This window comes from Gymnodraco acuticeps, unplaced genomic scaffold (genome assembly GCF_902827175.1).
Source record: "Gymnodraco acuticeps unplaced genomic scaffold, fGymAcu1.1, whole genome shotgun sequence".
Lineage (NCBI taxonomy): Eukaryota > Metazoa > Chordata > Actinopteri > Perciformes > Bathydraconidae > Gymnodraco > Gymnodraco acuticeps.
This window is the reverse complement of record NW_022990295.1, coordinates 91,467-106,477: the sequence shown is the minus strand read 5'-3', so window position 1 is coordinate 106,477 and position 15,011 is coordinate 91,467. Positions and strand designations below refer to the sequence as shown.

At 41.1% G+C, this 15,011-nt stretch overlaps 1 protein-coding gene across 5 annotated transcripts in view; it reads left to right on the top strand.

The window, feature by feature from the left end:
* The window catches only part of daam2 (dishevelled associated activator of morphogenesis 2), a 104,983-nt gene that overhangs the window by 47,132 nt on the left and 42,840 nt on the right, over window positions 1-15,011 (top strand). For all 5 annotated transcript variants that reach the window (XM_034222040.1, XM_034222036.1, XM_034222038.1 and 2 more), the window contains exons 3-4: window positions 5,066-5,155; window positions 14,151-14,225. In XM_034222040.1, the coding sequence (XP_034077931.1) occupies window positions 5,066-5,155; window positions 14,151-14,225 (165 nt within the window). The remainder of the gene's footprint in view (window positions 1-5,065; window positions 5,156-14,150; window positions 14,226-15,011) is intronic.

The following is a 15,011-nucleotide window of genomic DNA, read 5'->3' as shown; positions in this document are numbered from 1 at the left end:
GCTACCTACTGACTCATGCAGGATACTATGACTCATGTAAATGCCTTGTCTGAAGAACTCTAGGACTTTTTGTGAGGCTATGACTGCTGTAGCACACACACATTGGTCATGATAATTAATATATGGACTTGTAACCACATTTTCAATTTATTGTACGTTATTAAAACTCGATCATTTTACATTATCAACAATCCTATATGATATTTGGACAAGATTCATATCATTTTTATGTTATTTATTTTTGCTGACATCAATAATGCCCTGTTTATGATTTGTATGTTTGTTAAAATAAGAGTTTTTTGCCAATATTGGAGCCAAGCATTTTAAACCGCAGTGTTTTCCTACTATTATAAGTCAATTTTGTTTATTTTTTGGGATACTTAACAATTTGTTTCACTTTCCAAATCAGAAGTCTGTATATTCTTTAGAATTAAATTTGATTTGTGATTCAAAAGTTTTACTTTGCTATTATATTATCGTTATCAGGTCTTAAAATGACAATCATGTTTTTTACGTTACAATATATTGTCAATTAAATAACATATTATGACAGGCCTAGACACACACACACACACGCACGCACGCACACACACACACACAATCCCTAAAACTCGTTTAGGTCAATAATGGCAGCTACAGCTTCCTTTTGGCTCCCTGGTGGCCTCGTATGACTTCCTGCCATCTTGCCTGTCTTTCCTCTGACTTCCTGTCTCGCCCAGAGACTGCTGCAGAGGATATATAGACGTGTGTGTGTGTGTGTGTGTGGTGTGTGTGTGTGTGTGTGTGTGTGTGTGTGTGTGTGTGTGTGGTGTGTGTGTGTGTGTGTGTGTGTGTGTGTGTGTGTGTGTGTGTGTGTGTGTGTGTGTGTGTGTGTGTGTGGGTGTGTGTGTGTGTGTGTGTGTGTGTGTGTGTGTGTGTGTGTGTGTGTGTGTGTGTGTGTGTGTGTGATGTGTGTGTGTGTGTGTGTGTGATGTTGTTGTGTGTGTGGTGTGTGTGTGTGGTGTGTGTGGTGTGTGTGTGTGTGTGTGTGTGGTGTGTGTGTGTGTGTGTGTGTGTGTGTGTGTGTGTGTGTGGTGTGTGTGTGTGTGTGTGTGTGTGTGTGTGGTGTGTGTGTGTGTGTGTGTGTGTGTGATCAGACAGACAGACCCCCTCTGCCAATACTGTAAGACTCAACATGAGGTAGAAACTTGTACGTGCCTTCTGGAAACGCTGCTTCATAGCCGCACATGCGTGTGAAAGGATGTAATTCTTGGACCACACACATTTCCCATTTAGGTGGAGCCTCACACATCCTCAGTTAGTTGTCATAGAGACACACCCACTCACACTCCTACAGTATGCCAGGCACTCACACCTACTCACTCACTGACCCTTACTCTTCCTGTGGAGTTTGTTTCGCTAACATTTTGGTGTCAAGTTTGCATTGCCTCCATCTTTATCCCAACTGCACTCTCTACTTTTTTGTCAACCTTTTGCCATACTCCTGTCCTTCAGTTCATCTCTGTTTTCCCACACTACTCTGAATTTTCTCTGATGTGTCATTGCTACTCATCCGTCTCTTCCTTTACATGCTTTCCATATGGTATACATAAACGTATATCATCTGAATCCTATTATGTCATACAAATGAATGTTAATATATAAGACATGTCTGCTGGAAAATATATATATCTTCTTCATCATAATCCCTGATGGGAATTACAGTAGGAGTATACATTCATGTAGTAACTAAGCTCATTCTCCCTAAAGATCTCCCAGTGATTCCAACTCTGAATAGTTGCTATTTAGAGGAATAGTAGGACATATCATAAGGCAGGTGCAAACAGCTAGCCTGACTCTGTCCAAAAGAAAAAATGTACATAGAGTACATTACCAACATCTTCTATGTTGAGACAGAATTGAAAGTGAATTTTAGACATTGTGTGATGCATACAAAGTGTGAGACGTGAGTGGCACAAACTCCTAAGATTTTACCAACTATGGTAAAATAAAGACAAGTTAAAAGGGTTTTAAAGTGCTTTCTTTTGGATTTTATGAATCCATAGAGCTAACAGGATAGAAAATACATACAACATTCAAAATTATATTGCGGAATAGAAGTAATATTAAATTATTGAATGATGACATGAAATTCAATTGTTTCAAAATGACTATTTGATCAAATTTGTGGTAGAAGACCTGTTTTTTTCCCGCTTTAAGCGCCATCTTTCTACACCATATATTTTGTGAATGTCAGCAAATACGGAAAGCTCATCAGTCTAGAGAAACAAACATTTAAAAGATCTAAACAGCTCACAACCGTGACATCTTTTTGGAATTTGTAACGGTATTCAAAAGGCGTTTGTGGAGGAAATATGAAAAAGAAAAGGTTGAGAAGCCTTAGGTATGTATTTTCGCCTCTCGGTCAGCAGGTGTTACAATATTAGTTTTGGTTTATGTGAATTCCCGACTGGAGTGTGCTGGCCAAGGAGGACGGAGGCATATCAAGAGAAGCTTTTACAAGTAATGTGGAAAGCGGTCCTGTTTTGTTTTGGAAGATTGAATTTGGTTGTTTTGTGGGTTTTACTTGTTTGGACAGGCCATGTGATGGAGCTGTCATGTTGGAGCAAGTTTGTAAGTAATTTGGGGGTTGGAGGTGAAAGAAAAAGGTAAAATATTGCATAACTGGATAGAAAAGTCGTTGTCTTCATCCTCAACTTAATCTTTCCTCTCTCTGATAAGATTGGTGACCCTTCTGCTTAACTAACAACTAAATGAAACATGCAGTTCTCATTACAAAATCTCCTGATGCATTAGCCTTTGGTCCACCCTGCCACTCCTTTCCTGTTTTCCTGTTCATGCTGCCATACTTGACTTTGCCTTTATCCTCACACGTATTCAATCTTATGTAAAGGCCTTATGTAATCATATACCTATTTTTAAGTGGAATTCTTGATTCCTCCGATAGCTTACCTGCTCCGCTAAACTGTTGAACCTGCATGTCTGGGACACCTTAATCCTCATTTTCATTGCTTATGTATATCCTGCTCTCCTATAACTTCCAAATAAGACCTTACATTGAGAGGCCTGGGGAGAAGATATTGAGAGCAAGAAAGAGCAAAGAGATCAAGTACTGGGCTCAGCTCCCATCTGGTTCAAATCCAGGGGTCTCATTCTCGCTGATTTCCCAACCAACTCCTAGTATCAGCTCTTCCAAACAGCAGCAGCTTGGACAGCGGGGCTTTGACCCGGCGACCGGGCCACATGCCAGAGACGAGCTGGCTTCTCAGCCTCGGTTTTAAAGCCTGGGGATGTGGACAGAGGATCGTGGTCCAACCCAAAGCTAAAATCTGTAAAAATTGAAGGACGAAGAGTCAGTGGTTAGATGTTTAGCTGCAAAGATGGTTGGTTTTCTTCTTGAGAGTGCACAGGCCACAAATAACAGCACACTAATATCAATGGTATTCATTTATTGCAGCAGGTAATGTAGACGCGAGATGATAAGCTCTCGTTGTGAGTCACAATTCACTCTTTAATTCATGCTGCTAAGATGAAATGAGGCTTTGACCAAAGATTCCAAAGCTTCTTTGTGGTTTCTATCTGTATTAGACCCCCTTAAAGTTCACACCCTTCACATTTTTCCTTTTTTGCCAAAACCACAATCATGCTGCTGCTGGTTCTCCCATTGAAAGCACTGTGTGAGAGATGATGTCATCCTTCATAGTATCGGGTACTTGGAATGTGGGCCACCTCACCCTACCCGGTCCAGCTGAATGGATGAAAACAAACCCTGTGGATCTACTGGCCGGCTTTAAGGGGCCCCACCTCTGGCGCTGGTAGCCATCTTCACTTTGGGGGGCCTTGGAGGCCCAGCACTTCTGCCTGACGTCATGGTAGCAAAACCATTATCATGAGATTAGTTTGAGGCAGAGCACAAAGCTATGGCATCTCATCCTCAATTTTTTTGTCCTCATCCATTTCCAGAACCGCACAGCCCCTTTATTTGTTCTGTCTCCTTCCTCCATTTCTCTCATTGTCCCTTCAACTTAAATGTACTTCTCTTTCCGAGACTTTACTTTTTCCTCCCATGCATACAGAGACTCATTTCCGGGCCTCATATGCATTTCAAAAGGTACAGGAGGCTCCTTGTACTGAGCGGAAGAATTGAGCAGAGCAGCAGGGTGAATATTAAAACCCTCCTCTGTGGTCTGCGGAGACCAGTTCTCAGACAGTGGGGGGGTCAGACAATCAAATGTCGTTGTGTAAACTCAACTCATCCAATGATCTGCAGTCACTGCTAAAAATCTTTGGCTCCGTATTGATGTGGTGACAACAAAACAAAAGGGATAGTCGGATTGTGTGCCGAAGGATGGGGCTGGTAGTATTCATGTCTCCCTGTGATTACTTTGAAAGAGGACATTTTGGGATGTGGAGTGACTACCAACCAAAACACTATGAAAAGAGACAACCCAGTATGTTTTATTGAGGCTTATTAGAAAATACCACATAGTGTGTGAGATGGAGTTAATAAAGTATCACTATATTTTTACCAAATGCTATTGTGACAATATCATAGAGTTTACTGTTTCACAAAATACTCACACAGTGAGGTTAATGATGAATAGTCATCAGTAATGTGGATACAGTGGGTAAAGGTAAACAACATAACAGCTAGAACAGTCATACAAAAACACACCTTATTGTAGTGCAGCCTTTAAAACCAGGAAAGAAAACACTTGCCATATCTCAATATCCAAAATCAAAGACGATATGTATTTCAATATCAAAATATAATATATATATATTTCACAGCCCTGATATCGTCCTCTTTTCTGGGTATCTTCACTAGCAACGTGAGAACCAAGCAGAGAGGACCGGGCTTTTTTTCTCCAGCAGCAGGGCTTAAAGAGAGAGGCGCGTTTAAGACTCAGGGTGAATGAATGTAAATTGTGATATAATTAATGAGAAAAATAATTAGTTTTTTCAGCCTAAAAGCATATCCACATGTTCTAGTAGAAACAACAATGTGTGCAATGGTTTAAAGACAAATACTGTGTTGCTAAAACGGCCTCTTTTGTTGTTGCAGGATGAACTGGACCTCACGGACAAGAACAGGGAGGCCATGTTCGCTCTGCCCGATGAAAAGAAATGGCAGATCTACTGCAGCAAGAAGAAGGTACGTTGCTCTCTGCTGTGGTTTACTGTTCATCAGCTCTAATCTCTGGCTGGCCCTCAGTTGAATGGCTGCCTGAAGCCACAGTTTACAGCTAAACTGTCAGTAATGAATGTTATTGAAGAGTACAGCCCATTTTGAATCACGCCTGCCCCCTTTCCAGCTCCTCTTTGCAGCATTGACGTAAACATGTGCCCATATTACATTGACTCTCATATTTTCCTTTATGCACATACAGTACATACATGTAAACAACACAGTTCATTGTTTCAATATGTTCAATCTCTAGATCTCCTTCCCCATGTTGGAGAAAGTCATTTTCCTGTGCTGTTTAAGAATTGTCAACATACCATCGGAGCACTAGAACATTCTGGTCAGCCCTCTCTTTCACCCCTCTCCCCTCGCCAAAACATCTCTCGTTCTCTTAATAGCCTTCAGCGTGTCTCTCCACAACAACTCTGGTCTCACTTTGTGGTCAAAAACCCAACAGGATATGACATTGTGCTATGAGAAAAAGGGGAATTGAGCCCCCCTCTCTCACTCAATAGCAAATTGAATAAATAGCAATAAACCCTCCCTTGTGTCTCTTTGCTAATTTGTTTTTTGGATGAGCTTTTTCTGTTGGAAGCAGGGACGAGGATCGGACCCCTCCTTTCTCTTTCCATGGCAGGCAGGCTTAGCTGAGATGATAGGCTCTGACAACCTATTTAAAAAGGAGTAAACACACACTGCTTTGTGTGTGTGTGTGTGTGTGTGCACGCGTGAGTGTGTGTGCACCTGCATGTGTAAAAGTTTGTACTTGTATTGAGGCCAGCATTGAGTTACGAGGAAAAAGAAGAGCGGTGGAATTGTGGTGTGTTTAGAGGGATGTCAAGGCGAGGATGGAAGCTGAAGCGCCACACCAGTTTACAAGGAAATGCAATACGGGTCAAAAATAATTCAAGAGGAGGATGTAATCGTTCTTCTAATACATTATGATAACTTGCAATGTGCTGTAGTAGAGGGAAGGAATTGTTGGCAGAAGGTGCTTTTGCATTCGTGAAGCCACATAAAAGGAGCCAGTTCAATAATACTCCTATATCAGTTATTACATATTTTACTGAAGCAACCACAGATGTTTATGAAGACTCTTTGTACTGCAGTATAAGCTAGTGGAAACCAAATTTGGCAGCATCATATTGGAACAAAAAAGGTTTGCAGTGCGTGCCTAAGCCGGTTTCAGAGGTAGGATATATTAGTTTGTCATTCCTGCCCCATCCCTCCCAGTCAGAAATCATTTCCTCTCCGAGGCTAAGGTAAAAAAAAAAGAAACAGCCGCATGTCCAGGCCAGGAAACAGAGAGCAAAACCCGGGTAACAGTGCACAGCGGAAGGCCGCAGGAAAACCAAACAAACCCCTCATTCATGGATAGAGACGCCGTAATGGAGAATGAGGGGGGAAAACAACTGGCGTGCAATATCGGAAAATAACCTGCTTGTCTGTGTGTGCATGAATACTGTCCTTACGTGCAACACACCCACACAGACATGAAGAACCACATAAATGTAGGAAAAGAAGCAGGTTTTGAAGACATAACCCACACACACACCACACAGAAGTGCCCTGTATGCCTGAAAATGACAGCATGACAGTGATTTTGAATGGGGAGCAGAGGACAGCAGAATTTACCCCAGCCGCTCCTGTCGGCGACAAACACTGGTCCCCTTGTTTGCTCCAGCCAAACAACGGCTCCAGTTGTTGTGGTTAGATAACACTTGGAGGGAGCAACTGAGGGCATGACAGAGGGACAAACTAACTTTGTTCACCTGCAACACAAACTGCACATTTATTGTGAATCACTGCGACTTTGCCAGTTCCACTTGTTTACTGGCTGGTCAAAACCACATATTCCAAATCTAATGAATCTTATGTTTTCACAGAAGCTGAGGAGGTAAATGGTCAGGCTAATAAAACCAGCTTAATATTTAAATTCAGATATTGATCGAATTTTATATGCAGAGTTTTCACTAGAACTGCTGTCTAGTTGCTTTGACCCAATATGGCTTCCCTGTGTCTTTGTGTAAGCAAAGATGGTTGAGGGCAAAAACCCTCAATTTGCAAAACTTCTCAAAAGACATTGGCAGACTTGATGCCCAACCACCGATCCATACCTCACATTGAGGTAAAAGCCTTACTTTACCAGTCAAGGTCAATGCCCAACCATTATCCCCTGTTGAGAGTTTCACAAATCTTGGGTTACTTCTCTAGACACCACCATCTTAGAACGAGTCTAGAAGAGAACCTTGGATTTGTAAACCTCTCAAACTGTTGCCAGACTCGATGCTGGAAGGGCCTTTACTAACCTTACTTTTAACAATTCAAGGTCAATGCCTAACCATAATTCTTTATCGAGACTTTCGCAAATCTCTATCGCAAAAAATGGCACATTACAAGCTGTTCCAATGGTATAAAATGGTACACAATTCCTATCTCCTCACAAGGGAGCTAGCGTGCAGTGGTTGTATTGGCGTGGAGGTGCAAAAAGAACCTGCTGCTGCTGCTCGAAACAGGCTTGCTAATCAGTGACATACATTTAATGTTCATGCTGTGCCAAAACAACAAACTAAAGAGGCTAAAGGATGCAGGATGCACTGCATGAGAATCAAGCTAATGTTTCTGCTCTTGATGGTTCTAAAGACACATTTAGCTGGAGTGTGATGTACTGTATGTTTAAAGTGTGTTTTTAGATCCCTCACTGATTCCAAATCACAATAATAAACACATTAAATATTAACAATCCAATAAACTGTGAGAAACCTCTAGGACATCAGAAAATGATGATTACATGTCATATTCGACGCCTGTCATATCTTCAACATCTGTTAAGATTTTTAATTCAACACTGGCTGCCTTAAGCAGAGGATTCTCTGTGGGTTTGTTGCTGCAAGAGTTCCTTTTCATATCACACAAAATCATTTCACTGTTAATGTAAATATATTGTTGAATGCAACATTAACATTCAAGATCTATAGACCATACAAGCCTCTCCAACATCCAAACTCTTTAGGAATAGTCACATACGCTCCTCTTCTCGCTAATACCAGTCAGCAATGAAGTAAGAGAATTAGCGTAAATATGGTCTCTGTGTACCATGACTAACTTGAACATCTTGTCCAGGCCTTCAAGCTTTATATAATCTGACCGTATCTGCACCTCTGATCTCAGCCACCCAGTCAGCCACAGCCAGGGGGTTTGTGTGTCTATGTGTGCGTGTGAGAAAGAGTAGACATCATTCTCGGTAAGCGTGAGAATGAAGGGATGGCTTGTATACATGTCTAGTGTCCAATGAAAAAGTCTTGGCGTGAGTACATCTCTGCATGAGTGAAGTGTGTGTGTGTGTGTGTGTGTGTGTGTGTGTGTGTGTGTGTGTGTGTGTGTGTGTGTGTGTGGTGTGTGTGTGTGATGTGTGTGTGTGTGTGTGTGTGTGTGTGTGTGTGTGGTGTGTGTGTGTGTGTGTGTGTGTGTGGTGTGTGTGTGTGTGTGTGTGTGTGTGTGTGTGGGTGTGTGTGTGTGTGTGTGTGTGTTGTGTGTGTGTGTGTGTGTGTGTGTGTGTGTGTGTGTGTGTGTGTGTGTGTGTGTGTGTAGTGTGTGTGTGGTGTGTGTGTGTGTGTGTGTGTGTGCTGTGTGTGTGTGTGTGTGTGTGTGTGTGTGTGTGTGTGTGTGTGTGTGTGTGTGTGTGTGTGTGTGTGTACTTGTTTGTTTGTTTTTCCAAGCCTGACTCGCGTCCAACAGCCTCCAGGTAGAGAACAGGATGTATCATCTAATAGTTCCTAAAAAATAATTCAGTGCTGAGAGCCAAACACGGTCTCCGGACTCCTATTAGTAGTGCAGCACTGACACACACGCTGTGTTTTCAGCCAACAGTCACACAATATGGCTCTTTATCAAAACACTGACACACAATATTTTCTACTGTCCTAAATTTCCCAAAAGAGGATTTTCTGAATATAATCTTTGCTGTCCGAAATCATCCAACCACGTGTTCTCCTCATCTCTGTGAGTGGAATGCCTTGCTTAACATGCGCCGCCTGATCGTCCCATATGCATCCACACGTTGTACCCTCTTGGCAGCAGCTTATGTCTTATCATCCACATGCGCTTTATCCCCATCCCTTAAACTAATGTGACCCCAGGCAACTATTTCTGCTTGAGAATGTGCTAAAACGTGTGTACCTGTAAGAGACGGCAGGCGTTACATAATCGTCCAGAATTCAATATCCTGTCCATTTCCTGCCTTTCTTGGTGAGACTCTATATCCCAGCTTCCATAGATAAATATTCCCTGCAGAGACATTGGCTCTGTGGAATGTTGGACAATCCCACTGGTTGCGCAGACAGGAACGTATTGTGGGGTCAGCTGCAGCATCAAGTGCAGAAAAACATAAATATACACAGATATACACATAGATGATAGCTAATGCATCCCATTGTCCTGCTGAAACACCATGCTGTTGTAGTTGTGCTACTGTCAGTAATGAACTATACAGGGATTTCAATGTAAATAATTTGGTGTATGCAAAAGGAATGTTGGTGCAGTGAAAATAGACACATTAACCTCATTGTCGAGCTTGTGCTCATTTGACGTTGCCAAGGAGATCATTAAAGTTTTACATCCTATAATTCCGAGTCTTTTTGCAAGAGTATTTTATTCATTTATATCTGTTTGCTTCTGAAAATGGCCTAGAAGAATCTTTGCTTGGGTCCAAAACTGATCTACAATATTTAACATTTGGTAAATGGCCTTTTCCCCCCATTTTTTTATGCAGTACTTTTCTGTCCCTTCTTTATTTATGAAGTGTTCTTTGTGAATATACAGTATTTAATTCAGTTCTGTGCATCTTACCGATGGTTTCGTACAGCTTATTAGAGCGCCCACATTGCAGTCAGGGTCCCCCAGGGCCCCTCTGAGCACATGGGAACAAAGTTTGAGGCACCTAAGGAGCACTTCAATTGCCAGAGAAACTGAAGAACTCAAGGAAACATGTTTGCATGTCACTGAGAGGCGATGTATAGATTCTGGCAGAGAATAGTTGGACTACGCTTAAAGAAATAACTTGGCCAAGCTGGCTGCCAAAGCCCACAGACTGAAAAACAAGAACATTGTAATATCTCTGTTGTCTTGCTCATCTTTTAAAACCCAAACAAGATGTATTTTTCCTCTTACAGTACCTGTTGTCCTATTTTATTATCTAAATAATGAAGGTGTAAGTTGCCCAGTATTAAAAATATTGGCCGTAGGGATGTCTGCCTTCCCTCCAATGGAACTAGATGGTGCTTCGCTTGTGGTTCTCAAAGGTCCAAAAAGTACATTTAAAAACTCTACAGCAATGTCTCGTTCAAGAAATCGTGACCTTTGTTTTGAGCTGAGTCATGTAGGGACTATTTTCTTTTGATCAAACTACATCGTCAACCATTTCACCTCGGAAGTAGGAAATGTATGTCTGCTATTGGACATAAGACTTTGCTAAAATGGAGAGGAGACATTAACTGGATCATGAGAGCAGCTTGTCCATGTGTATAAACCAACTTTTGCGCAATGATACAGTAGAAATAATTTTTTTCCTAGATTAATAATGGATGATAAATCAAACCCTTAGTAGCCCAAACCCAAACAGGCGAGAAAATGTGTAGTTTGGATTTCCTGATGAACTGTACATTTTTATATATTAGGAGTCAAGCAAACAGTAGAAACCTCGCATGACACATCTAAGGATTTAACTGGCCATTTGAGTATTTTGACTTTCTACGTCCTGTTGTTTCTGAAACCTTGACTTGAAATGTATATGTGCATAGGTTTATTACAATCTGTGAACTCAAACGTTATTGTCATTCAAACCTTTTGAGGAGGTTTGAGATCTGTAAGGCGGCTTGTTGCATGACAGCGGGGGAGCTGAAATAGTAATTTAATCTCTTTCAACAGGTGCCACTGCAAACTCAATAGTCTGCCAAACACACAGAGAAATATTCTTGAACCCTGGCTTTAGTCAAGTATTTGGCTCTTTTGGAGAAACAATATACCCCTCAACAGATGGTTGTAACAAGAGGAACACCTTACAGACATATACCTGATACACTGTTGGGGATTCCTGTCCTCGTTTGCTTGCTGCAACCTGGATTGTAAATCATATTTAATGTCACCAGACGTGAGGAATTTACAGTGTAGTGTAAGTGTGTAATTGCTGTAATGGAATGACGGGGCTGACCTTAAACTGTCGCAGCAAAGCACGCGACTGGTATCTCAGTAGTATACTCAATATGCATGCATATACAGTAAATAAATGCTGAATGCTATGATACACATGTGAATACACTCTCTCTATTCATATAAAAAGCCTGCTGTTAGCACTTTCAATTTGTAAAAGGCCCCACTTATTTGGAGTCTGCCTTCTTATCCAGAGATTTTAATACCACTCATCAACTGTGATTCAAAAATAAGCACCCAAGATCACTTCACTGTTTAAGAAATGCCATTAAAAGGGCAAATATTCAGGAAGTGTATGAACTGATAAGACCAGGACCCTCATAACAGAGCTCATGTAGCAATCATTTTTCATTTATCCAAAAACAAGACAAAATTACAGTACTTTACTCTGGCTCGTGAAACTGCCAGAGTAAATGTTGCATTGGACTCGACCTGATGTTTTTGAGGGCGTGTCGGCCGCTGTAATTGGGCTGAAGGGCCAGAGAGAGGCAGTTAAGTTGTTAATCTCAGCGTCAGGATCTGTCTGGCATCCCGTCCCAAGCGTGTCAGCAAGTATAGTGGAAACGACGGCCAGCTTCAAAACACAAGCTGAGTAGTACAGTGACTTCTATTGTTTTTGCCCAGCTCTTTAGCTCGTGCTCAAATGCTGGCACAGAGTACCGTAGATTAGAAACGGCGGTCTTAACCAGGGCTGGAATCCACATCGACCAACTTTATCCTCCAACCCAAAAAAGTCTCTGGTGGAGCTGCTTGAGTGTATAGGACTCACAAATCAGTGGATGTTCTGTTTCTGTAGCTCCTTTTTATGTCCAGACTGGAAGTTCATTGGGTTAGTGGTCATAAAAAGAAGGTTTTATGTTCCGGGGACAATCGATTGAGGCCTGTCCCAGAATGGAGTTTTTCTGGCTTAATTACAGAAAATGTAATTAGCTTAAAGCTGTGTTGTACCGCCATGCAAGTATTAAAGCTACATTTCAGAAATGAAGGGATTTGGTGGCAGGAAATATTGATTTTCTATACCGAGAAGGAGCCCAGTGAGATTTGATGAGGTCTTGCTGCAGCATGAACGTCTTTGTAGTTAATGAAGTTGTTGCACTTGATGAGATTCAGCTATCGGAGAGCTTAGTTGGCCCCTGATGGCTGCAACAAAGTCTCATTGACAATATCTCAACAATCTGTATGCTAAGCATTATGGTCTCTCGTAGGGTTATTTCAACTGATCTAACTGTAACTGCTTCTACAGGCTAGGGTAGGTATTATAATCCTTTTGTATGTTGGGGATCTCAATAAATGAATTACTTACAGGGTCTTTGGAACCAAAAGTTGGTCATTGCACTGCTTTTACGCCACATTTATTTTTTAAATGCCCTCTTAATTTGTGGATCAAGTAACATTTATATTTATGTTGTATTATACATTTTGGCAAGTATTTCTCTATTATCTAACAAATCACATTTTGCATTAATGTTGCATACCATGTATGTTTTCCAGCTCTTGTTACTTGCACACAGTAACAAGAACAACAACAATGCTACACCAGTGCTCTAAGCCCGAGCTAAACAAGACCAGATGTGAACGAGGAACATGGTCTCTGTATTCCCCTGTGCCTTGGTTGCTCATGGCATCACGCTACCTCCGACTGGCCAGGACTAATTGATCTCAGACAGAGCGATTTGAAAACTGTTGTGGAGTGCACTTCGTTCCTCAAGGCAGTTCTTCTTTCTCTCTTATTTCTCTCTGTCATGTTGTAATAAAAGCTAAGACAAGTGAATACTCTGAGATTTTGTGACCCAGTTATTGTGGGCTGGACTGCCTCATCCATTTAGTCAGCATGGATGTTGAAGTGTGCAGCTAAGGTAGAAAGGGGGAAAAGGAAACTAGAAGAGTGAAATAGTATGAAACTAGAAGGGCACTCGGAGAGAGCAAACCTCCGTCAAGGCTGTTTCCATAAGTGAAAAATAGTGTGTGTATCCACCCCGTGATTCAGGTCTTTCAGAAATGGACATAGTACTGATAATTGCAAAAGACTTAGAACTTGTACTGATAGTACTTCTAGTGGAGATGACAAAGGCTCAGCATAACCCTTAGGATTCATTTTCTGAGTAGAAACCATCTTCATGGCAAATTTCATGGAAATCAGTAAATTCAGTTTTACATATGTTGTCATGGAGGAGTTGAAACTATGGAGCCTTTTGACCTGATGGCAGTGCTACATGAAAGCAGACGGTTGATGGAGTTTGGACCCCAGGTGCTCAAGGACATATCAGGGACATCATCATAATCATTGAGCACCGTGTTCCTGGGTAGACCTCTGAAATGGCGCTCATTGTTGGCTGTTTCCCACAGTTAGAGAAATAATTGATAAACTATAATGACACTCGGAGAGCGTGGACCTTCTCTAGGCCCATGGTGCATTTACGTGCTCCTCGTATAGTCAAAGTTCCTAAATTGGGAAGTGGTTCTCCAATTTTGATGCGTTTATGAGCATTAAGTTGTTATGTGGTAACTTGGAAGAGGATGTGTAATATTTCAATGTTCAGAGCGTTTACAGTGCTTTAAGAGTTTTTACTTAAGAGTGCGTTCATGTACATGGACGGGAACACATTTTTCGATTATTACATCTGCTTAATGTTTGCATCTGTGTGTATGTTCAAGCCACAGTGGGTTTTATATTCTATGATTTACCTGCAATAACCATTAAACAATCAGAGCTATGCTATTTTAAATTGACTTAATCTTTCTTTGTGTCCATGCACAGGAGCAAGAGGATCCCAACAAGCTTGCGACCAGCTGGCCTGACTATTACATCGACCGCATCAACTCCATGGCTGCTGTAAGTCTGTTCACTTTTACTAAAATCTCCAGTTGAATACAATATATTACATATTGCTTCCAACCTTTAAGCAGAGACAATCTTATTTGTATCTTTTTTTATCACAATTCGACCTTTAAAGATTTGTAAAATTCACTTGCAAGACACTAGTAGCATTACCTAATACAAATCAGTATGAAACTAACCCAGTTGATTACTTACATTAAGGCAATTGTTTTAATTACAATTTTTCTGAATGTGTACTTTTTTACAAGTATGCAAATTAGGCATTATCTTATGCTTACCTTTTTTTTTACGAGGAAATTATACACCCAATACTGTACAAAGAAAATGTCCTCAAGTCTGAAAGGAGACATGTTATGTTCCCCTTAACCTGTTAAGCCCGAGAGACCCCGGTACCGGGGCCCTCCCTCAACATCTTGCAGGAAACAGTGTCTGAGGGCATCTTAACATTTAATAAACTATGAATGTTTTATATCCATGTAACGGGAATAAACTCATCCAACTGATCATTTTAATTTTTTTTTCTCAAAAAAACCCCCAGAATGTTAACGCTGAGCCTCTGAATTAGCAACGAGCGAAAACTGTTAACAGATTACTGCACCGAAACTCACTCATAAAACCTTATTATTTATCCTTTCTGCACATCCAACCCATTGATTCGCATCGTGAGATGACACAGAATCGATGGGTACAGACATTATCACTCCATGATTAGAACTCGCGACTTTATAAACAAAAACAGACATCAAAACATGTGGCGTTAGGTAGCTAAAAACGCTAACA